The 26,232-nt window shown below is 46.8% G+C and overlaps 1 protein-coding gene across 1 annotated transcript in view; it reads right to left on the reverse strand.

Annotated features, from left to right (window-relative positions):
* Positions 1-1,052: 1,052 nt before the first annotated feature.
* Positions 1,053-26,232, reverse strand: part of LOC147112893 (uncharacterized) — an 88,997-nt gene continuing 63,817 nt past the window's right edge. The window contains exons 4-5 of the mRNA XM_085997659.1: positions 15,067-15,269; positions 1,053-2,497 (exon numbers count right to left, since the gene is read on the reverse strand). Of these exons, the coding sequence (XP_085853785.1) occupies positions 2,050-2,497; positions 15,067-15,269 (651 nt within the window). The 3' untranslated portion in view covers positions 1,053-2,049. The remainder of the gene's footprint in view (positions 2,498-15,066; positions 15,270-26,232) is intronic.

Below are 26,232 nucleotides of genomic sequence, written 5' to 3' on the forward strand. Positions count from 1 at the left end.
TTACATTATGTAATTTGAGACAGCTTAGTCTCTTGTTTTCGGAGTCGCTATCGCTCTTCTGGTCTTCGGAGCTACTGTCCGTCATCATTTGTACCTTTCCGTACTTTTCTTTATTGATTTTTTTTTTCCTGTCTGTGGATTTTTTTTGTCCAGATCGGCATACCCGTGCAATGTGTCCAATCTTTCCGCATTGCCTGCATGCTTTGTCCTTGAACCAGCAGTCCCTCTGGTCATGGGTGGATCTGCCGCAGCGATAACATCTCTTGAAACCCTGTGTCATTTCATGGGTGCCGAAGTCCTGTGTCTTTTGTTGTATCTCTGCAGCTCCTCTTGCGGCTGCTTCGTATGATACAGCCATACTGAAAGCCTTGTCTAGTGTTAAATCTTTTTCAGAGAGCAGCCTTTTCTGTGTTCCTTCACTTAAGAGACCGCAGACGAATTTGTCTCGAAGATAATCTGCTAGTCCTGCCCCGAATTGGCAGTGTTTTGATAGCTTTCTTAATTCGGTGAGGTAATCAGCGTTACTTTCATTCTTGTGTTGATTTCTCTTGAAGAATTTGAATCGTTCCGCTATCTGCAGCGGTGTTGGGTTTAAGTGCTCCTGTAGGGTATCAACAATTTCTTTAAAATTCTTGTCCTTTGGTTTGGCTGGAGTGATTACATTTTGTAACAGCCCGTATGTCTTTGCGCCCATTAGATTTAGTAGTACTGAAGCTTTTTTTTCATCTTCTATTCCATTTGCGGTGCAATATACCTCCACTCTTTCCACATATGTGGTCCAATCCTCTATCTCGTTATCAAAAGCATCAATATTGCCAGACTTAGGCATCCTAGAAAAAAAATGGCGCTTCCTGCGCTTTTCTTTGTTTTCTGCAGTAAAGATATGGCGCTTTCCCGCTGCTGCTGCCGATGACAACGCTGTTTCCCGCGGTTTCCGTTCTTTTTATTTATTTATTTATTTACAGTTGGAGACTCGTTCCCGCCGGACTCTCTCACTAGGTCTGAACGCCGACCTGCTCGCAGCGCCGGCTGTCTCCCGAGTGCTCCCTCCCCGTCTGTTACTGCTTGCCTCCGCTTTCGCTGCTTGGCCCAGCTGTAGAGCCAGCCGCTGGAGCCCCAGCCCGATGCCCAGGAAGGATTATTGCAGTACCTGCCACCAGCTTGGCTAGCTGGTGAAACTACAGCTTTTTCTTTTTCTTGATTTTTCTTCAACTTTGGACGCCAGAGGAATCGATGTCCTTGAGGTGCTGCCGAATTGCAGGTAAGTCCGTTTCCAATTCGTCACCACTGTTGTGTCTGTGTGTTGATAGAGACACTGAAGACAGGAGTTGGTTTCATAGGTGTTTACTAAACAAAGTCTGGAGGGGAACTAACTGATACAACACAATATACAGGCTTATATAGCCCAAGGGGCCATTACCGGCATTACAGTACACATGGGGCTCTTAAAGGCACATACACTACAGTTCCAGTACACTTTTTGCATCTCTTGATAAGAATGAGACTCATGTCCCTTTCAAAATCAGATATAGAGAACTACATTTAACTGTAGCACACTTCTTTTCTGTAAGTGTATGGGAATTGAATTAACAACAGTAAATTCAATCATGAATTCAGGGTGGTTCAATAATTATGTCATCTCAACTGTACATATTTATTTATCTTCCTTTTGAATCAGAAGCTCCTCCATAAATCTAATATCTGTGGTGTCATCACCACTCTTTGCTTAGATAAGAATATTCAGCAACAAATTGAAAATTAGTTTACTCATAATTGTAATTGTTTTTATTCTTTTTAAAAGGATATTGATGTTGAGATTCCAATGTCGTGCCAAATCTGGGGATTCTGTGGCCTGCTGAGGCCTCTATTCCACTATATAGTTGAAATAATTATTTTATCTTTTATGATTGACAATAATACTTTTGTTACTGTACTGGGCCAGTGGGTATGCAAGTGTAACTATAGAAGCAATGATTTCATTCTTGATCAGTCTTGTAATTATTATGTTTCAATTTTAATCAGATTGGAAACATTCCCAAGTATTCTTTATTACTTTTGTGGACGTTTTTGAGCTTTGTGGGGTTTGTAGGTTGGCAAACTGGTACATAAATCTTGGCAGATTGGTCGAGGTGGGAGGATGAATTCTGCTTGCCCGGGGGCTAAATTTGGGTAGGTGAGATTAATGTAGTCCTGGAAAGCTTTTCTTGTGTTTCGCAACTCAGTCTCCAGCTCCAATTCTAAGACAGTCATGGTTCCCACCCGATCATAAACCTCTTTGAGGTTAACCTCCTTATTGCACAGCAAGCATTTTAAGTAGTCTATTTCAGACTGATGTCTACTTTGTAAGACAATGATGGGTTCCTCAGCTAGTGCCTTTTCTTCACTGCGAGCTTTAGCAACTTCAGCTAATATTTTCCTTTCATACTCTTCTTTTTGGAGATGTAAAGATTCTTGTAGTGCAAAATGATTTTGCGTTTCGGCATCAGATTTTAACTTTCTGATTAAAAATAACCAAAGCAGCATTAGTACCTAGTTGAAAATTAAAAAAAAAAACACATTTGGAACAGAATTATAAATATGTGGTCTGTGTGCAGAACTGAGTCAACATGTTGTCCTTTCAGTTCTGAGTCCTGCATTTGAGCATAGTCCAAATAAATTAAAACTCTTTGCTGATTGTAAGAGTTCCACATGAAATAACTTTGGGTGACCCATAATCAAGTTATAGTATTAGGGGGAGCATGAATCCACGCATATAACTGCTCATAATTCAGCACAAACGGTTTAACCTTACTGCTCTGCCTTATAATTGCAGGAGTTTCGTTTTGTTGCCGCCAGTAGGTGGCAGTAAATGGAAATGGCCAGTAGGGTCGCTCAACAGGAAGTAGTATAGTGATAGCAAACAAAGAGGTCACATCAGCATGGAGCGTGCTGCAAGTTAATCCACTGTAATCTTACATTGTTACGCCTTCGAAAGCATTGCCTGTGAGTTGAATGGTTTCATTACATATTCATGTTTAGATGTTAGTTATATCTCATGTATGTAACAAGGTGCATTTCTTTCTTTTGTCTTTCTCAGTTTTACTCCAACCCAATGCAACTGATTTGTATTGTTTCATTGACCTCATGCAAGTGTGGCATTATTAAACACCGGAGCTTGGACGCTACATCCTGACTCCCATGTCATTATTGAAAGGAGTTTGGCTGGCTGTCTAACTGCATACAGACACATACACGTAGGGAGGACAGTACAGTAAAAAGGCAAGTCATCAGCTGGCGCAACAAGCAACATTCGCAGTGCAACACGGTGCAATCATGGACGGCAAGAGCTTCCAAGACGAGCAGAGATCTGTGACCAGCTCAAGAAGTACACGCTCATCTAGATCATCAACAGCCAGTGTAGCAGCAGCTAGAGCCTGGGCTAAAGCTAAAGCGGCACAGGCTCATGTGACCTTTGCTAAACAGGAACTGGCTGTGAAGAAAGAGAAGGTCCGACTACAAGCAGAGGCTGCTACATTGGAGAAAGAGAAGGTCCAACTACAAGCAGAGGCTGCTACATTGGACGCCATGCTGGAGGCACTACACATCGAGAAAGAAGCAGCTGCCGCTACTGCTGAGGCAGAGATATGGGAAGCGGCACTAGAAGCAGAGGTGGGAGAGCACCGCAGCATTGCTCGTCCTGCATCACCTCAAAGCACTGAGAGGCAGACAAGCGACTATGTCCAGGAGCAGGCTAGGACACGCACAGACATCTCCTCCTTCCCAAACTTTGAACCATTGCACGAGAACACGGAATCGCCATCACCAGCCCAATATGAGGTCACTCAGGTGGATCATTCACGCTACACTGATGATGACCCCTTCCTTGTTATTGATGACTGGTCACACAAAGGAGAGTTTGCAGCGCTCCCGAAGAAACCTGTGCCTCAATCCGCCGCTCCCAACCACTTGGAAGGTACTTATGCCAAAATTCCTCACATTAAAAAAGAACCATTTTTAAAGGCTAGAATAGGTCATCCGGCATGGCAGTCTCCCATCCAATCGCAGCCCTTCCAATGCGATCATACTCTGGCAACCCATGCACAGACTCCTAATATGACAGCCATTGCCCAATATTTGGCATGTAGAGAACTTGTAAGGACAGGTCTCACAAAATTTGACAACAAGCCAGAGAGTTTTAGAGCATGGCAGTCATCCTTCCTTAATGCCACTGGCGGCTTGAGCCTGAGTGCTAGTGAGGAGTTGGATTTATTGTCATCATGGCTGGGCAAAGAATCGTCAACATGCCCGAAGGATCCGGTTTGTGTACACAAATGACCCAAGCACAGCCCTTAGAATGGTCTGGGCAAGACTCAGAGTGTTACTGCGCTCCTGAGGTGATAGAGAAAGCCCTCTTCAGTAAGCTGGAAAACTTTCCTAAAATAGGTAACAGAGACTACCTTAAGCCTAGAGAACTCGGAGACCTTTTAATGGAGTTACTGGCAGCCAAAACAGACGGATACTTACCTGAGCTCTCCTATTCAGATACTGCTCGTGGCATCAACCCAATAGTGGAGAAGTTGCCCCACCCTCTCCAAGAAAAATGGATCAACGTAGGCTCAAAATTCAAAGAAGACAACCACATGTGGTTTCCCCCATTTTCCTTCTTTGTGAACTTTATCTGCAGAGAGGCCAGAATTAGAAATGATCCAAGCTTTGCCCTGTCCAGCTACTGTAGTGGACCCTCAAAGTATGAGAAGCCCATGTCAAAGTACGTAGGCACAAGAATGCCTATATCTGTGCATAAGACGGATGTCACTGCAAAGACGACATCAGCATAGATGCAGCAAAGAATGAAGACGATCCCGGAAAACACTGCCCCATCCATCATAAGCCTTATCCGCTCGCAAAATGTAGAGGCTTCAGAAACAAGACCATAGATGAACGCAGAGCCTACCTCAAAGATAATGGGGTATGTTTTAGGCGTTGCGCCTCCATTTCCCACACTGCGAGAGACTGTAGGATAGCGTTGAGATGCAGGGAGTGTGAGAGTGACCGCCACAGCACAGCTATGCACCCAGGTCCTACCCCACAACGGAAAAGCCAACCATCAAAGACTCTGAGCCCGGAGACGAGAGAAAGGGAACCCTTACCACTGCACCAACGGTGAGCTCCATATGCACTGAGGTGTGTGGCCAAGGCCTCACAGGACGATTGTGTTCCAAAATATGCCTTGTAAGAGTCTACCCACAAGGACAGCGCGACCGCTCATTTAACATGTACGCAATACTCGATGACCAAAGTAACCGGTCACTCGCATGGTCAGACTTTTTTGACATATTTGGCGTCGAGAGTAGCCCAGTCCCTTACTCACTGAGAACCTGTGCTGGACTCTTGGAGATGGCAGGAAGGAAAGCAGATGGGTTCTGTGCCGAGGCAGTGAGTGAAGGGGTGAGCATAGACTTACCGCCACTGATAGAGTGCAGTGAAATCCCGAACAACTGATCGGAGATACCAACGCCTGAGACAGCACTTCACCATGCCCACCTAAAGCCCATAGCATCACGCATCCCAGCATTGGATCCAAAGGCCCAGATTCTCCTCCTGCTTGGGAGAGATGTGGTGAGGGTGCATAAGGTGAGAGAGCAAGTTAACGGACCACACGATGCCCCCTTTGCCCAAAGACTCGACTTAGGCTGGGTGCTCGTGGGAGAAGTGTGCCTAGGCCAAGCTCACAAGCCCAACATAAGCACCTTTAAGACCAACATGCTAGAAAGAGGACGACCCTCTTTCCTCACTCCCTGCCCAAGTCACATCCACCTGAAAGAGAGAGCGAGCTACGGCGGGGAGCAACAAGGTGATTTCTCTCACACAGCATGGGGGTGCTCGGCTGACACCAGAGCTGTCGATAAACTGGGGCACACCGTGTTTGAAAAGAAGAAAGATGACAACAAAGGTGCTCTCTCCTTCGCAGACAAAGCTTTCATGAATATTATGGAGAAAGAATTTCACAAAGGTGAGGCGAACAGCTGGGTTGCGCCTCTCCCCTTCAAGGTACCCCGGCTTCTTCTGCCTAACAATCGCGATCAGGCACTGTCACGCCTCGCATCACTGCGGCGCACATTAGATAGAAAGCCCGAAATGAAGGAACAGTTCATTGCCTTCATGGAAAAGGTTTTCGAGAGTAACCATGCTGAATTAGCACCTCCACTCAAAGAAGGAGAAGAGTGCTGGTATCTCCCGATTTTTGGAGTTTATCACCCCCAGAAGCCTAGTCAAATAAGAGTAGTTTTCGACTCCAGCGCTCAGCACTGTGGCATCTCACTCAACAATGTTCTGCTCACGGGTCCAGACCTAAACAACACCCTCCTTGGCGTGCTGATGCGCTTTAGGAAAGAGCTCGTAGCAGTAACCGCAGACATCCAACAGATGTTCTATTGCTTTGTGGTGAGAGAGGACCATAGGAACTATCTGAGGTTCTTCTGGTATCGCGACAACAACATGTCAAAGGACATCACTGAATACAGGATGCGGGTCCACGTTTTTGATAACAGCCCCTCCCCTGCAGTCTCCATCTATGGGCTCAGAAGTGCAGCCAAAGAGGGAGAACACGAGCATGGAACAGACACAAGACAGTTTGTGGAGAGACATTTTTATGTTGATGACGGCCTCATATCCTTACCTTCAGAAGCAGAAGCCATCAACCTGCTGAAACGAACTCAAGCTTCATTAGCACAGTCCAACCTGAGGCTGCACAAAATTGCCTCAAACAGTGTAGCAGTGATGACGGCCTTCACAGCTGAGGATCTCGCCAAGGACATTAAAGACTTAGACCTCAGCGACGAAACCATGCCAGCCCAGCTAAGCCTTGGTTTACGTTGGGAAATTGAATCTGACACCTTCACCTTTGCAGTGTCTGTAGGTGACAAGCCATTTACACGCCGCGGCGTGCTGTCAACGGTCAACTCGCTCTTTGACTCTCTCGGCATGGTGGCGCCCGTGACTATTCAGGGAAGAGCCCTACTACGAGAACTCTGCACAGACACGAGCGACTGGGACTCTCCACTCCCCGAAGGCAGGTTAACAGAATGGGAGACATGGAGAAAGTCTCTCAAAAATCTAAAAAATCTTCATATCCCATGCACCTACTCACCAGACACACTCTCCAAATCCAAACGCACCGAGTTGTGTGTATTCTCAGGTGCGTCCGAGAAAGCTACTGGCGCGGTAGCCTACCTGAGATCCCTGGATGATGAGGGCCAAAGCAACGTGGGATTTGTCCTGGGAAAGGCGAAGTTGACACCCCAGCCAGAGCCCACCATACCACGCCTGGAGTTATGCGCTGCAGTATTAGCGGTGGAGATGGCGGATCTCATCCTGGATGAGATAGATTTCAAACTTGATGCAGTGAAATTCTACTGTGACAGCAAAGTTGTGCTCGGTTACATCTCCAATGAGTCAAAGAGATTCTTCATATATGTACACAACAGAGTTCAGCGAATAAGACAATCAACATGCCCCGACCAGTGGCACTATGTGCCCAAAGAGCTGAATCCAGCTGACCTTGCCACCAGGTCAGTGCCTGCCTCCCAGCTCTCCAATACAATGTGGTTTACCGGGCCAGCTTTCTTACACAAACCTGACCAAGCTGACCATACGGCACAAGAATCATTCAAGCTCATCAGCCCAGATCTAGATGTGGAGGTCCGTCCTCATGTGATCAGCTTAATGACTCGCACCCAAGAGAGCCTACTTACCTGTGAGCGCTTTGAACGCTTTTCAACCTGGCGATCGCTCGTTAGAGCCATAGCTTTCTTAATCCATGTGGCTCGCTCTCACAAGTCCGATCCTGGCAGCTCGTCAAACAAATGCAGAGGTTGGCACTGGTGCAGGAAGCCTCGTTCCCCAGACGAGTTGGCTGCAGCTGAGAACATTATCATCAGGTCAGTTCAAGTTCAGGCGTACTCTGAGGAGTACAGAGCACTTGCTGAAAAAAGAACCATTACCAAGACCAGTTCACTGTGGAAACTGAATCCAGTTTTGAATGACGGCCTCATCAGAATTGGAGGACGGCTGACGCATGCAGAACTGAGCTTACAAGAAAGGAGTCCTGTTGTCCTGCCACATCAAAGCCACATCACAACATTGCTCACAAGACACCACCATGAACTGATAGAACACCAGGGCCACCAGTTCACTGAGGGAGCCATTCGAGCAGCCGGCTTGTGGATTGTCAGCGGCAAACGGTTGATTGGATCTGTCTTACACCAATGCGTCACATGCAGAAAGCTCAGATGGAGAACGGAGGAGCAGAAGATGGCTGATCTGCCTCCAGAACGACTTAGTTCATCGCCACCATTTTCATACGTCGGCCTGGATGTTTTTGGCCCTTGGACTATCACTACTCGCCGCACCAGAGGAGGCGCCGCTCATAGCAAACGTTGGGCTATGCTATTCACTTGTATGAGCACAAGAGCTGTGCATATAGAAGTGATCGAGTCCATGGACATGTCCAGCTGCATTAATGCATTACGAAGATTCGTCACCATCCGCGGGCCAGCAAAGCAGTTAAGATCCGACTGTGGAACAAATTTCATTGGAGCCTGTCGAGGGCTAGAGTTAGGGAATGAACATAACCAAAGGCCAAGCATCCTGACATACCTAAGCCAGCAAGGTTGCACATGGGAATTTAATCCTCCACATGCTTCACACATGGGTGGTGCGTGGGAGCGCATGATTGGAGTGTCGCGGCGCATTCTGGACTCAATGTTGCGACAGAACAGACCACCTCAGCTGACGCACGAAGTGCTGTGCACCTTCATGGCTGAAGTGTCAGCAATCATTAATGCGAGGCCCCTTGTTCCTGTTTCTTCCGATCCAGATTCACCATTCCTTTTAACTCCAAACATGTTACTCACACAGAAGGGCTGTGTACCCACTCTTCCTGGAGACTTCACTGACAAAGACCTCCTGAAGAGCCAGTGGAGAAGAGTAAAAGCCTTGGCCAGTAAGTTCTGGAGCCACTGGCGCACCGAGTACCTTCCCACTTTGCAAAGCCGGCGGAAGTGGAACGAGGCTCGTCGGAGTCTCTGAGAAGGTGACATCGTCTTACTGAAAGAAAGCCAAGTATCCCGCAATGAGTGGCCTATGGGTCGTGTCACCTGTCTTCCCCAGCAAAGACGACAGGGTGCGAAAGATAGAGGTGAAGGCCACTGTTCAAGGGACGGTCAAAAAGTTCTTCAGACCCATCTCAGAGGTCGTACTCCTCTTACCTAAGGAGGACTGAGTGTTATTGATTCCACAGTTCTGTATGTTTTATAAGTAGTGGCATCTAATAGACACCAGGCGGGGAGTGTTCTGCCTTATAATTGCAGGAGTTTCATTTTGTTGCCGCCAGTAGGTGGCAGTAAATGGAAATGACCAGTAGGGTCGCTCAACAGGAAGTAGTATAGTGATAGCAAACAAAGAGGTCACATCAGCATGGAGCGTGCTGCAAGTTAATCCACTGTAATCTTACATTGTTACGCCTTCGAAAGCATTGCCTGTGAGTTGAATGGTTTCATTACATATTCATGTTTAGATGTTAGTTATATCTCATGTATGTAACAAGGTGCATTTCTTTCTTTTGTCTTTCTCAGTTTTACTCCAACCCAATGCAACTGATTTGTATTGTTTCATTGACCTCATGCAAGTGTGGCATTATTAAACACCGGAGCTTGGACGCTACATCCTGACTCCCATGTCATTATTGAAAGGAGTTTGGCTGGCTGTCTAACTGCGTACAGACACATACACGTAGGGAGGACAGTACACTTACTCTTTGGAGCTGTCAAGTGGGCAACAACATTGCACTGCTATTGTGAGTTTAGGGCATATTATTGGTACAGTGTACAGCAAGCTAAGCATTAGTCTGCTTCTGGGCATGCTTGATGCTGAACTTGGTGCAAGAACATCGACAGCACTGAGATTCTCAAATTTCACAAAATAATAAAATCAATGTAGTAGTGTATTTTAGGAATTCTTGCACAAGCACACATGACTTAGGGTGGATTTTTGCATCAGTTACAGTACCTTGATAGTGTGGTCCTTAGGCAATTATATCCCGTTTATTATATAGTGTACTCTGAAATAACACCATGAAATTTAGGCAGATGTAGTTTTAATCTAATGTGTTATTATTTTTACTGCACAAGAACATTGGAACTGTTTTTCTGAAGTGACACAATGTTTTAAAGCTGTTCATAATTGTTTTGTATATTGTTCTTGCACCATACCTGGCCCAGAGTTCTGAAAACCACAGGCCAAGTAGTTATTTACAAAATTCCCTTTTACTTTCTCAAACATTTAAGTAGTAGCAAATCTCTTAGGACGGTTTCCTTTGTAAAATACTGCAGATGTTTGAACTCTGAAATAAAAACAGAAAAGGCTGGATACTCTCAGCAGGACTGACAAAAAGTTACTGACCTGAAATGCTGACCCTAAGTTTTCTCTCCACAGATGCTGCCTCTGACCTGCTGAGTGTTTCCAGCATTTTCTCCTTTTGATTTGACATTGTTATGTTTAACTCGCAAATGAGAGGCAAAGGTGAGGTGCCTCTGTCAGGGAGTAAGGTTACTTCAAGAAACACTTCACCCCACCCCACCACTGAAGCCTTTTTCAGTTCCAAAACTGAAGCCTGGAGGGAAATGCTTTCAACAATGTGATTTGCACCTCAATTACACTGAAAATCATCTCATAGGTTACCTAAGTACACTCTAGTCATTACTGAACATGATGTCAGACCTCCCTCAACAGAAGTATCAGCTGCAGTTGAGCATCTAGAAGATGTCTGCCAACTTTACTCAGCTGGTGGACCCTGGCTGGAAAAGGAGTCCCCTGGATTTGCGAGGCTGCAGCGATATGACCTGGCACAGAAGAGGTTGAGGGCCTAGTTAATTCAGGGGCAGTGCGGTACGATGTCCCAGCCTCCTGCATGGTGGGTGGCACTAAAGACCTGCCTCTTAGGACAAGAACCACCCTACCACACATCAGCTGCGGAAGAGAATGCGTTTTGCAATATTAACTGTGTTTTCCTTTAAGAGAAAACCGTCACACAAAAAGCTAGTTTTGGCTCCACAAGATTAAAGGAAATTACTTTCAATTACTTTCCTCTGAAGTGCTATTAAAGATGATTAGAGATCTATACCGGAGAGGACATATTCATTGCTTGTATCCAAATGGAATAAAGTTCCGTTTGCATGGTATATTTCACAGCTCTGATTGGGTCCAATTTATCTGAGTAGTTATCCTTTCTGCTCCTCAGTACCAGTCTTGGTGCTGAAACATAAATGTCCAATACCAGCTGGGAATCAAAACCTCCATGTGGATCTTTTCCAACTGGGACATCCAACATGGTAGATCTCCATGAGGCTGCATTTTCAAAAAATGAAGAGAAAATAGCTCCTTTCAGGCAGATGATCTTTTTGACTTATTTTTTCTAGTGTTCCCTTTTAATTGTTGAGATGTGTGCTGACATGCAAAAACTTAGGGCAGACCACTGAGCACTGCCTTTGTAACAAATTAGCAAACAATCACAAGGAATTTTGGCATTAAGCAACCTGGAAAAACGAATGGGTCAGTGGGTAAAAGCTGAAGAAATACCAGGTCTGCACCAAGTTAGCTGATCTCAGTTGGGCATCTGTGAGGACAGCATAATAAGTTCCAGGACCCCTGGGGTGTAAGGATGGGAGAATGGTCAAGGGTATAAGCAAGTATACACGCTTGGTTCATACCTGTTTTACAATTTTAGAGTATGTTCAGTTTTTGGCTGCTGTAAATGGCAGCAGACGCTTGCTTTAGTCAGCTACCTGACAGAATACTTGCCCTGCCGCAGAAATGAGGTACAGCAGGATGACAGTGCAGCCGGAGAGCCAGTAGCAGTGGGAAAAATTGTTAGTGCGAGAGATGTGTGATGTACAGTCAGCTTTTGCTGCAAAGTTCTTCGCTAATATGAAAATCTCAGAGTGTTGCAGCCCTTTCTCTGACTCACGTTCCCTTTGAACACAACTCCCCACTGGTAGCACGGGATTAGTGAATTTATCCGATAGACATCTGGGTGGAATTTCCTGTGTATTTCCACCCAGCGACACATGTTGTAGGAATTATTTACGACTTTCACACCTCCCACCTTAAAAGTGTTAGAGTAGGGTTCGTAGACCTGAATCCACCTTAACATAAAACCACACAGATACACTACCTCCCAGGGATCTTTTATTTAACCACTAACACATGGATTAAATATGAACCCAACTTAACCTGTCCTGGGGTCTTCAAGTGCCCGGTGATCAAACTTGAAGTCTGTTGAAATCTTTAGATGTCTTCTCTTCATTAGACCAGGATACGTTTATCCTGGACGGCTGCAGTACAGGTTCTTATATTTTTTGTGTTCCAAGTCTTCATGTGGCGTTCACATCTATACCTCAATCATTGGCTCATTCAAGCATGGCTTTTCTACTTTTTGTTCATGATTGGTTCAAAGTTTAGTGGGGTTACATCATCATGCGATCACTTGTTGCAGTTTAATGAGGGTGTTATCTCAAGACAGTGCTGGTTGGGTCCATTGGTTGCATAGCAACTCCAGACCTGTCCCTGGCCACAACTGCTTCTTTTAACTGGGTAAGGTCTGTTAAAAATGTTCCTCCATATTCTTTGTTCTCAACTTGCATTTTAAAGTGGTTTGGCCATCATTAAAAGTTCTCGTTTGTATTAAAGTTCTTCCTGTTGTCAGGGATGTTTAAAATAGATTTCCCTTCAATGTAATCAGGGCATAAAGCAAATGCCCATGATAAAAGATTGAGGAAACACGGATGCAAGTGTGTTGCACGTGTAATTACACCTGAATTTCCTCACTCTTTTATGCCCGTCTATCAGTCCCTGCAGCTGAACACAATTTGGCTCATTATAATGGCTCTACCTCCAGACTACAGAGCCGCACACGCACATGTACTGCAATTATGCTGCTTCAAAATGTGTGTAAAATTATGCCCAGAATTTAAGTGCAGCAGGAAAGTCATGTTTCTGGTGTTTTATTGCAGTTTTTTTATATATTCTTACTGATACTTCACTATATTTTCTGTTTCTTTGAATGCATTTTTATCGCATCAGTATATGACATATTAAAAATTGAAATGCTTCCCTGATTGCATGTTCTTAAACATGCTGTGCCGAATGTGCATGAACGATGGTTAGATGGCTTCAAATTTTAATTTTCATACTTAAAGAAGGAATATATGGTATGAGTTTGGTGTTTTCCTTGGGGCCCAATTGTTTACACCGATTTCCGTCCAGCTTTACATTCTGGCGTATGTTAATGAGATAGGCAGGAGATTCACATGTAAATAGACATCGGCAAAATGGGCATATGAATGGGTGTAATTTTGGATGTAACTTCCCAATTATGCCCCCACAAGAAGTTCCACCTCCCAGATGAGGAAAGAATTGGGCTTAGCTGCAAAGTCCCACAGTCAAATGTATCACTGACATTCACTCTCTGGTCTCATGTTTGAAGAATGGTTGCCTGGACAAAAATAATGTCTATAGAACTGTTCCCCAATATGAGTCACCAATTTCAGTACAGGAAGGGAGAAATTGGGAGTGGGGGAAGGAAATTGAAGGCTAAGGTTCAGAAGTCAGGAAAGTATGAAAGTGTGCCTAAGTATATTGAGCTCAGTGACTGTTATGCCCCAGAAATTGATGCATTTTGGGGCACAATGAAGAGGAAATTCAGCAGAGATCAGTCCCAGTGGGAACTTCATTAAAGTATAGAAATGAGGGCAGAGACATCCTACTTGCAATTTCCCAAAGTGCGGGTTCACAGGATGTCCACTGTGAACCAGGTCCAGGAAATCAGGTGTCCAGCACTTCTAGGGACTGTGGTAATTTAAAAGGCATAGTAACCCATAGCAAAGTGTTTTTCATGCATTTCTGGACTATTTTGGATTATATTTGTTTTTGTCCTGTTGGCCCTCAGGTTCTCATGAGCCTTTGTGACAACAGTTCTCTTTTTTTCCCCCTGCATCGTTTCCCAATGGGAATCCCTAATTTGAGGTGATTGGAAGAAGAGGAGGACCGATGGAGGGATGCCAGGCAGGTAAGGCTGCACGGTCGGGAAGTGCTCTGTGCCTCTCATTGGTACCCCCATACCCGCTTCTGCAGACAGAAGGGAACATACCTCACTTTGGCAGATGGTTAGTGAATTCAGAGGCTCCTATTCCCCAAAGAAGCTGGTACAGCAGTGCGATGGCATCACAAAGATATGTCAATGCCTGACTAACAGTGATGCCAGGTGCTTCCTTGGACCACTGTATGTCTTGCTTTCCGTGGCATTGCAAGAAAGAAGGCGTTAGAGAGGGTGCAGAGGAGGTTCACCAGGATGTTACCAGGGCTGGAGCGCTTCAGCTATGAAGAGAGACTGGGCAGGTTGGGTTTGTTTTCCTTGGAGCTGAGGAGGCTGAGGGGGGACATGATTGAGGTGTACAAAATTATGAGGGGCATAGATAGGATGGATGCTGAGGAGCTTTTTCCCTTAGTAGAGGGGTCGATAACTAGGGGGCATAGATTCAAGGTAAAGGGCGGGAGGTTTAGAGGGGATTTGAGAAAGAACTTTTTCACCCAGAGGGTGGTTGGAGTCTGGAACTCACTGCCTGAAAGGGTTGTGGAGGCAGAAACCCTCACAACATTTAAGAAGCATTTGGATGTGCACTTGAAATGCCATAGCATACAAGGCTACGGGCCAAATGCTGGAATATGGGATTAGATTAGACAGGGCTTGATGGCCGGCGCGGACACGATGGGCCGAAGGGCCTCTGTCCGTGCTGTATTACTCTATGACTCTATGACTCTAAGGCATGCCAGGATGTTCCACACCACACCCACCAAGATGTCACCAACAATATCTGAAGGTAATGGCATATCTAATTGGCAACAACCATGGGAAACTCCGGGTCTGGTCAGCAGAGAACCAGAGAAGCAGAGACCTATTCCATCTGCTACAATGGCACCTGCAACTATCATTACATAGACCTGGCACACACAGCGACAGCAAGAACTTACAGCACCACTTGATCCAGAGTATGGGTCGCAATTTTCTTTTCTTCTTCTTTTGCTGCCGCTACAGCCTTGGCCTTTTCATGTCCACATTTGTAAAGTAGCTGCTCAATTTCATGAGCTAGGCGTTGTTTTCCAACTTCATGTTCCTTGCTCACCTGCTTCTCGATTTCCCATCGCATCTTGATCTCTCTTTTTCGTATTGCTTCCTGATAGAACAAAGTGATGAGGCAAGCGACTTTGTCAACAGATTGGGTTTTACAAAGCCCAGAAATCAAGCGCTAAATTGAATTAAAAAAAACCCCATATCTTCTACAGCAGGGTTTCTCAACCTTTTTGCTTCTGAGGACCCCCCTCTCCCGTGTTATAAAAATTGCCCTGTATTTTTTGTGTATAAAATTTCTCTCAGCGCCGCTCCCACTCACCATGTTACTGCTGCAGCACTGCAGAAAATATTGCTCCCCCGCGCCAATGTTCCCTTTAAGTGCAGGGCTGCGCAGCGCTCTGGAAGTCACGTGCAGCCGGTGAGCCGGCTTTTAAATAGAAAAACCACGCCCGTTAAAGGGGCCGCGCGGGCCAACAAAAAATTAGAGGGAACATTTCCCCACGCCCATCCCAATCCTTCTTTCCCTCCACATGAGCCCCAATCACCTGACCCCATCCCTCCCCCCCCCCCCGTCTCACTCTTTCTCCCGCAACCCCCGAATCCCTCACTGACTGTTCCGAGCACACCAACCGCTCCCGGTTCTCTGCTCAATTGTCAGTCAAACAGCCTTTTTGTCCCCCGTCTCCAATATTCTCATAATAACTACTGTAATAAACAAAAGTGTGCAATGAAAATGAAACAAACAATTTTTTTGAGGCCCGTGTGATTTTTCTCCCGAATTGCTCACAGCAGATTAATGTTTTATTCCAGGTGACTCCAGGATAATCCTGGAAGGTTGAAATCCTAGCTGGAGGCCAAAATTGGGTGCAAACAATCGGGACTGCCTGTGATGCCCTCCTTGGTAGAGCAAGACTGCTAACACTCAAGGTACAGGCTCGCAGCTGAAGAATGAATGAGGTTATCATAATCATAATCATAATCAACTTTATTGTCATTGTTAGTGCACAAGTGCAGTACAACGAAATGTTGTACAACCAAAGGGCAGCTAGCACCCTTGTAACTGTACTACAATGTGAGTCAACACTCTTGCTAAAGTCTATCGGCTAACCGGGAGTTTCCGATGTTGCGTTAATAAGTTAAGGGTGCAAGCGGACGCTTTTGGTCGTGAGTCTAGATGTCAAATCTGTTGGGCAAGTAGGTGATTCTGACAGCGCTCTGCCGGTTGTACTGCAACTGTTTGGCCAGCAGGCCAGTCCACCCGTATATACAGCGGGACCTGGTGCGAAAATAGCGTAGGACAGAGAGCTCGAGCCGGGGAATCTGTGTTCAGCGACCAGCGATCGCTGTCTCTCTTCCTTCTCAGCGAGCGGGGGCCTGGGCTCAGAGGCAGCTTCCACCGTCCTTGCACAGACATTCAGGAGTGGGGGTGGGGGAGTTAGAGGGCCATGTTGGGGCCGGAGCCACCAGGCTGCTCAGCTCAATCCCACCTTTACGCGATGGTGTATTTTTCTTTTTTTAAATCCCGGAGGTTATTTATGGTGGCCCCCTGAAACCCTCTTGCGGGCCCCTGGGGGGCTGCGGTACCCTGGTTGAGAACCCTGTTTTACAGCATAAATTACAGCAAGATTTCTATCATTAGATGAATTATCTCATAGGCCACAGAACTACATTTGTTGCAACATAAGTTGGTCTGCTGGGCTTCGTTAATTCAGTCTCCAGCATTGAGCAATATCACAACAGTGCACAAAATAATTGTACAGCAAGTCAGGTCAGCACAACATGACAATTGATAGTAACAACAGAAAATGCTGGAAAAACTCAGCAGGCCAGGCAGCATCCGTGGAGAGAGAAACAGTTAATGTTTCAGGTCGAAGACCTTTCGTCAGAACTGGAAAAAAGCAGGAAATGGAAAGCAAGTTTAGGTGCTGGGAAAAGGGGGGGGATGAAAGAACAAAAGGGAAGGTCAGTGATAGGATAGAAAGCAGGAGAGATTAAGAGATATTGAGAGACATTAAGAGATATTCAAGGCAAGAGGAGGTGGTAATGGGACAGGTTAAGGAATAAAGGATGGCTCTAGATGAAGTGTGAATTGCGCTGGCAGAATGAAGGACAGCTGCCATGTGGGAGGGTAGAGAAAATGGCCAAACAAAAAGTGTGATAAAAAAAAAGAAAATATATATATGTGATAGGGGCCGAGGTTATGATCTGAAATTGTTGAACTCTATGCCTAATCAAAAGATGAGGTGCTGTTCCTCGAGCTTACGCTGAGCTTCCGTGGAACAGTGCAAGAGGCCGAGGACGGTGAGGTCTGAGTGGGAATGGAGCAGTGAATTAAAGTGACAGGCCACCGGGAGCTCGGGGTCCCCCTTACGGACTGAACGGATTCAGCCCCTTACATATCGGGTAGCCTGCTGCTACTCTGTTTAACCTCACACATGAAGTCTTACCTCTTGGGTATAGTACCCCAGAATGGCATCATAGCTCCCCTTTAAAACTGAGGTGAGATCAAGAATCACATCAAGTAAAGAACATGTCAGGAGTAGTCTGTGTCCTATGTTCCATCACGAAGCCCACTGGTACATCAATACAGCTGCCTGTACTATAAAACTGAAGTGACAGTGTGGTGGGACAAGCTTGTGGTAATGTGTGAATCATATTTGACATTTCCTCTCGCAGTGAATTGCTAATCTCAATGTGCTGATATTAACAGCTTCATGAGACAAAAAAAAGAATAAAAATACAATAAATAAATCAATGGCAGGGCAAAACACGTTGGGCTGCTCTTGAGTATCTTGTAGTGGCTGATTACAGATTCTTGGAACGGAATGCCTTTGTATTCATGAATGTTGCAAGAGCCCAATGTGTAGAAAGAGGAAAAATATCGCAATTTTTAAACATGCAGCCATGGAAGTAATGCACACTGAGCTAAGCCTGAATAGAACTGGATGGTACTGTGGGGGAGTAAAGGAAGGAGTTAGAGATATAATGCCAAGGTTCTTCTGGTGACTCCCAGCGAGTTGGCATCTGCTGACACCTGCATCCATGCAGCATTGGTCTCAGTGGGAGGCCTCTTCCTGCCTGACCTAGGGAAGAGGACTTCCCTGTGGGCCATAACCCCATCCAATAATGCCTGCAGTGAAGCTTCGTCGAATTTGGAGGCAGCTCGAGGTCTGGCACTGGCCACAGCTGCAGCAGGCGCCTCTGCCATCCTGTATGGTTCGTTTGGAAGCCTTCAGAGGATGCAGTGCTTGCTATGGACCTTGAAAGCACCACAAATGATGATATCATACTGTGGGGCTTTCTGACTAGAAATGGACAATTAGCAAGGCTGCCCACATGCTGGGAATTAATTGGCCACTTGAGGGAAAATTGCGTGGAACTGGCTGACACATTTTTTTGTGTGTCAGAACCCCACATTCGGGGGAATCCGACCATTTCCCACACAAGCCACAAAATCGGGCCCTTTAACTTTGGGCTACTTGTACCTGGACAACGCCCTTGCAGCACCCCGAGACCACGTGACGATGGCAGGCTCCAGAGAGCACAAAGAGCGAACCCCAAAACCCCACCGCTGTTTTGAACTCAGCAGATCTTTTGATTGGTGAGCTTGAATTCTGGCCCCTCATAGCTTAATCTAGTTAGGTATAGGGGGTGGGATAAGGATAAGGAGATTGTTAAGATAGTCATTTTCCCTCGATGTGCCGTGTGTTCCCCATTCCCTGTATAAGTATAGTTATTTTGTATTTGCCTGTAAATTTTATACTAGTAACTTTTCATAAGATTGTGTTAGATTCTATTTCAATAAAATCTTGGTTTTTCTTACATCCAAACCACCTGTCTACTCGAGTCTTTTCTGTATCGCCGCCTGTACCTAAGTCCGGTGTCTAGAACCCAAGGGCGTGGGAGCGATTTGAACCGCTCACAAACAGTCAGGGGCATAACTGACTGGGCGCACGCGCCACCCCACACCACCCCCTACAGAAATGGCGACCGCGGCAGGACACCAGCAACAGGGTTGCGATACAGTAGACAATGGTTCGGATGAGCGAACCATGATGGAGGAAAGGATTTCTGATTATGTGTTTAGCAAGGTGAATATCACTAAGAAGTGGATCACCACTCTGTTAAAGGCTGGGCGTCCGGTAGAAGCAGCAGCTAAATGGACAGAGGGAAAGGAACACAAGAAGTCCTTAGAAAAGGCAGTTTGGCTGATGTGTTTTAAAAAGCAGGTCCAGCTTTTGGACAGGCTCGTTGCAGCACAGGCAGTTGAGTTAAGGGAGTCAGCCCTGGAGATCCAGGATAAGGCTCTTGCAGAGGAGAAGTTATTAGTAGCTTTGCAGGCTTTGAATCAAGAGAGAGTGCATTTAGTGGGAGAACACAAGGCCCAGTTGGAATGCCTACGGTGCCAAGTCACCGAGGCCAAGGGAAATGAGTTAAGGTTGCGGGAGAAGAACGCCCGCTTGGCAAGGCAGATTAGGGAACAGGAAGAGAAAGTACAGGAGGTAAAGGCAGCGTATAAGCTAGCGAGCGAGCAGGGGTTTCAGGAGGCAGACCATGGTCCCTGTAAAGAGAGGATAGAAAATCTGAGCTGGGCCCTCCGGAAGGCAAAAGGCATGGTATGCCTCATAAGCCCAAAGGCAGGCCAGGCAGATTTTATGGGGAACGAGGGGGGGACAGTTCCAACATCACCGGTAGTGTCTACGGATGACCCGGTTGAGAGAGAGGAGACCTCACGACCACCACCCGTAGCGCCAAGTTTCAGCGAGGTTTGGCAGCAAGGGGGGGTGGAACCAGAGGTGGAGGCGGAGGTAGAGCAACCCCCGCCAGAGAGCTCGGAGCCGGGACCAATGTGCCCAGCACGGCATCGGAGGTTCGGCCCACCCGCCAATGGCGACATTGAGGGCCCCTCCAAAACCAGTTCGTATTACCCTTCAACACCCAACAGCTTAGGGCTATGGTCAACCATCTCCCGAGGCTCTCTGAAAAGGGGGTCCCCTCGATCCACTTCAGGGAAGTAGAGCAGACAGCCAACGTCAACGACTGCGATGACGCTGAGAAGGCCAAGATGCTGCTATTCTCCCTGGAGAGCAGTCTCCTCCAATCCCTCTCTGACGAGTGCAAAAGGGGGCAGTGCGGGTATGAGGAGCTTAGAGATGCGGTTCTGGAGGCCATGGGGATGAATGAGGGAAGTCCTTTCTCCCGTGTGAAGAAGACGATCCAGCTCTCAGGGGAAACCCCGCAGGCTTTTGCGGACCGGCTGTGGCCGGTGTACTGTGTAGTGTATGTACCTTTAAGAGGAACGATGTTTTTGAAGCCCCTGTATACTGTAGTACCAGTAGTGACCACTCGGGTATATAAGCCTGTGTAGCATCTTGTGTTGTTAGTTCACCTCCAGACTTTGTTCAGCAAACACTTGTTAAATCAACTCCTGCATTCCGTGTCTCCATTAACACACGGATCTAACAGTGGCGACGAGTTAGAAACGAACTTACCTGCAATTTGGCAGCACCTCAAGGGGATTGATTCCTCAGACGAAGGTCGAAGCCAGAAGCAAGAAAAAAAAAATAACTCGAAGAAACTCGAAAACGAGGGCCAGGCTTGGTCTCCAGTCTGTGGTTTCCCCAGCTAAACGGGCTGGTGGCAGGTAGTGCACTGATCCTTCCTGGGCTGCGGCGGGCTAGAGCTCGATTGGGTGGCTCTGCAATGGGGCCGGGCAGCGAGTCGGGAAGCAGAAGCAAAGAGAGAGGGAGGGTGGAGCACTCAGGGCGCAGCCGGTGCTGCAAAGCAGGTCGGCGTTCGGACCGAGCAGAGGGAGGGGAAAGTCCCAGAGGGTCCGCTCCACAACGGGAACGGTTCTCCAAGTAACGGAGAAACTATTGAAGCGATATATTAAAAAAATAGAAATACCGCGAAAAGCTGCAGGTCGCAACAGGAACCGCGGAGAACAGCGTTGGCAGCAGTGATTGGGGAGGCGCAAAGAAGATAGTGCGTCGCCATTAAAAAAAAAAATTTTAAATTAAAAAAAAATTAATCGCCAGCAACAGCGGCAGCGGCGGGAAAGCGCGGGAGGCGCCATCTTAACTCGGCGGGGAAGAAAGAAAAGCGCGGGAAGCGCCATTTTAGATTTTCAAGATGCCGAAGACTGGCAACATTACTGCTTTCGATAGTGATATAGAAGATTGGACCACATATGTGGAAAGAGTGGAGGTATATTGCAAGGCGAATGAAGTAGCAGATGATAAAAAGGCATCGGTACTTCTAAATCTGATGGGCGCAAGGACATACGGGCTGTTACGAAACTTGATCACTCCAGCCAAACCGATGGACGAGAATTTTAAGGAGATTGTTGATACCTTACAGGAGCACTTAAACCCAACACCGCTGCTGATAGCGGAACGATTCAAATTCTTCAGGAGGCATCAGCACAAGAATGAAAGTAACGCTGATTACCTCACCGAATTACGAAAGCTGTCAAAGCACTGCCAATTCGGGGCAGGACTGACAGATTCTCTACGAGACAAATTCATCTGCGGTCTCCTAAGCGAAGGAACACAGAAAAGACTACTTTCTGAGAAAGATTTGACACTGGACAAGGCTTTCAGTGTGGCTGTATCATACGAAGCAGCAGCAAGAGGAGCTGCAGAGATACAGCAAAAGCCACAGGACTTCGGCACCCATGAAATGACACGGGGTTTCGAGAGATGTTATCGCTGTGGCAGATCCACCCATGACCAGAAGGACTGCTGGTTCAAGGACAAAGCATGCAGGCAATGCGGAAAGATGGGACACATTGCATGTGTATGCAGATCTGGAAAGAAATCCGCTGACAGTAAAAAGGTCAATAAGGAAAAGTACAGAAAGGTACAAATGATGACGGACAGTAGCTCCGAAGACCAGAAGAGCGATAGCGACTCCGGAAACAAGAGACTAAGCTGTCTCAAATTACATAATGTAATTGCCAAAGAAGATTACCAGACCATTTGGGTTACCCTCACGATAGCGGGGTCCCCAGTCAAAATGGAGCTAGATACAGGATCAGCTCTGACCGTCATGAGTCGACGGGATTACGCGCGGCTATTTCCGCATATACTTTTGAAAGACACGTCCATTGTCTTGAAGACATATACGGGGCAGAAAGTATACCCCAGAGGGAAAATAAGGGTGCCTGTTGTATACAACGGCAAGGAAATACAGAAGTTGTATTTATACGTTCTGCAAGATGGTGGTCCACCGTTGTTGGGACGTGAATGGATCAGAAAGATACGTTTAGACTGGCACTCCATTCAGGCACTGACGGTGACCAGTAAGAAAAAAAACGATGATGACATCATACCTGGACGATTAAAAGAAATCTTGGCTAACGCCAAAGAAGTGTTTCAACAGGAACTAGGAACCCTGAAAGGCGCCATCGCCTCAATAAAAGTGGAAGATGCGGCAATTCCCAAGTTTTTTAAGGCAAGGCCGGTGCCATACGCAATTCGTCCAGCCGTCGAGGCAGAGCTGGAGAATTTGGAAAAAGCAGGCGTGTTATCCAAGGTAGATTGGAGCGAGTGGGCAACACCCATCATCCCGGTCATGAAGAAAACGTTGAATAATGATAAATCTAAAGAACAGAGAAAAGTTCGCATCTGTGGGGACTTCAAGGTGACTGTAAACCCGGTTCTTCACACGGTACAGTATCCTCTTCCGAGGATAGAAGATATTTTCGCCTCACTATCCGGAGGGAAATGTTTCACCAAAATTGACTTAGCACAGGCATATCTACAGATGGAGGTTGAGGAGGCCTCTAAAAAGTATCTCACGATAAACACACTCAAAGGCCTGTACCAGTACAATCGACTGGTTTTCGGAGTGGCATCAGCTCCGGCTATCTGGCAAAGAGCTATGGAGCAAGTCCTGCAAGGGATTCCGGGGACTCAATGCTACCTAGACGACATCCTTGTAACAAGAGAAAACGACAACGAGCACCTTGCCAACTTGGAGCAGGTGCTCACGAGACTGAGAGAACGGGGCCTACAAGCAAATCGCCCCAAATGCGAATTTTTCCAGAAACAAATATCATATTGTGGCCATGTCATTAACGAAGAAGGGTTGCATAAGTCACCTGAAAAAATTGAAGCGGTCGTAAAGGCCCCAGCGCCTGAAAATATCTCACAATTAAGGTCGTTCCTGGGATTAGTAAATTACTATCATAAATTTTTACCAAACTTGTCGACGGTTCTGCACCCGTTTAACGCACTGCTACAAACGGAAGTAGTTTGGAAATGGAGCGAAGACTGTAAACGTGCCTTCCATAAATGCAAAGGCTTGATCACGTCCAGGGAAGTGTTGGCTCATTACAACCCATCACTGCCAATCAGACTGGCGTGCGATGCATCCCCTTACGGCGTGGGAGCGGTATTATCGCATAGATTCCCTGATGGCTCGGAGCAGCCGATAGCTTTTGCGTCACGCTCATTGAACTCAGCTGAGCGTAACTATGCCCAGATCGACAGGGAGGCACTCAGCCTGGTGTGGGGGGTGAAGAAATTCAACCATTACCTACACGGACAAAAGTTTACCTTGTTGACTGACCATCAACCCCTCGTCTCCATATTCAACCCTAAAAAGGGCGTTCCCATTATGACAGCGCAAAGGCTACAGAGGTGGTCCCTTTTCCTAGGGGCACACCAATATGACATAGAATACAAAGGAACAAAATAGCATGGGAATGCTGACGGGTTATCGCGCCTACCGTTGCCAACGGTGGAAGAGGCGCCTACAGTGGACCCAGTGGAGATATTCCACTCGATCATAGTGGAATGTCTACCGGTGACAAATTCTACCATTGAAAAGGAACGCGAAATGACCCGACTCTCTCACGAGTCTACGATTTAACGGTGAAGGGATGGCCAGCACATGGCGAACCACTGTTGCCAGCATTCTCGCAAAGAAGAGAACAGCTGTCAGTGTGCCGTGGAACCTTGATGTGTGGATCCAGAGTGGTGATTCCACCCAAACTCAAGGATAGAGTGCTAAAGGAGCTTCACGAGGGGCATCTGGGTGGAGTGAAAATGAAGAACTTAGCCAGAGCGTTTGTGTGGTGGCCAGGTATCGATGGAGACATTGAAGAAATGACCAAGAGCTGTCTAGGATGCCAGAAGGTCCAAAATGCCCCACCACAATCCCCTCTACATCCATGGGAGTGGCTCTCATGTCCATGGCAAAGGGTACATATCGACTTTGCTGGTCCATTTATGGACTCAATGTTCTTAATCGTGGTGGATGCACACTCCAAGTGGCCGGAGGTAATAAAGATGTCCTCCACCACCATGGAAAAAACCATCACAGTATTAAGGACCATATCCACCAGGAATAGGCTGCCTGAACAGATCTGTTCTGATAATGGACTGCAATTTGTATCCGAAGAATTCAGGAAGTTCTTAAAAAACAATGGGGTTAAGCACTACACGTCCGCCCCATACCATCCCGCCACCAATGGATTGGCTGAAAGGTTTGTCCAGACCTTCAAGAAGGCCATAAAGGCCATGGGTAATGAAGACATAAATCTACAACATAAGGTAGATAACTTCTTGTTTGCGTACAGGAATGCAACACATGTGGTTACAAACCAAACCCCCGCCATGATGTTTTTCAATAGAAGACTAAGGTGCCGGCTGGATTTGGTCAAGCCAAACGTCAGAAGGGACGTAGAGAACCGGCAATTTCAAACATGAATGAAAGGCCAACTAGAACCTTCCAGATAGGTCAACCAGTTTTGGCCTGGGACTACCGTACCGAGAAATGGCAGCCTGGAACTATCTGCACACGACTAGGACCGCTGATGTATACCGTGGACATTGGAGAAAGCATAATAAGGCGCCATGCTGACCAGATCATAGAGTCATCCGAAAAAGGACAACCTACACCACAACTCTATACGCCTAGTGATGAAGCAGAGATACCCATAGTATCTACCTCCGATCCGGTGATACTGGAACCAGATAAACCCGACACTAGCATTGAAGCCGAATCGACCTTGCCAAAAGAACCTACTGCACCACCGAGGCGTTATCCGGACCGAGTCAGGAAGCCTCCAGAGAGACTGAATTCGTAATTGATTAACTTCAGCAAATGTGTATATTATTGTTCTTGTAAAAATGTTATTTAATGATTACTTAAAATGTTATGTACTATTTATCTAAAAGGGGAGGAATTGTAGTGTATGTACCTTTAAGAGGAACTATGTTTTTGAAGCCCCTGTATACTGTAGTACCAGTAGTGACCACTCGGGTATATAAGCCTGTGTAGCGTCTTGTGTTGTTAGTTCACCTCCAGACTTTGTTCAGTAAACACTTGTTAAATCAACTGCTGCATTCCATGTCTCCATTAACACATGGATCTAACATACTGGAGGGCCTGTCAGGGGACGCCGGACCGGGCGTTCCTGAACAGGGATTCCCTGGTCCATTGGCTCCGTTGCCTGGTGGCAAACAGCTTGCCACAGGTCCGGGCCAAGGCAGAAGCCTGGTTCGACCCCAAAAATCCCCAGACCACCGAACTCACGGTAATTAGGCAGCTCACTCTGGCTTACAAAAACGGTAGGGGAGCCGATGCACACCCACCCAAGGGAAAGGTGCATGAGGTAAAACCCGGACCGGGTAGGAAAGTGTGGCACCAGGAAGGGAGTAACCCCCCCAACACTAAGACCAATTGTTACGGGTGTGGGAAGGATGGTCACTGGCAGAAGGAGTGCAAAAACCCTTGGAACGACAACAAGGGAAAGCATCCCACAGCCCCAGCCCAAATGGCGGGGGCAGGGATCCCTTCCGTAGAGGTCGAGTCACTTTTGGACACCACGAGGTCCTTATTGACTGGCCAGGGGAGAGTAGCAGCCGCCACCGGTGCTCTCACCCCATCAGCCCCATCCAACCCACAACTGTGACTAGAGCCGGCGCAGCCTGTGTATCTGTGTTCTCTCCGATATGACGAGTGGAAAAGACCCCTTTTGGAGATGGAGGTGGAGAAGGTGACGAGGACCTATCTGTTAGACGCGGGGGCATCACGCACCGTGGTCGACTCAGCTA

This window comes from Somniosus microcephalus, chromosome 9 (assembly GCF_052327205.1).
Source record: "Somniosus microcephalus isolate GS21.2 chromosome 9, FLI_Smic_1.0, whole genome shotgun sequence".
In the NCBI taxonomy this organism is placed as follows: domain Eukaryota; kingdom Metazoa; phylum Chordata; class Chondrichthyes; order Squaliformes; family Somniosidae; genus Somniosus; species Somniosus microcephalus.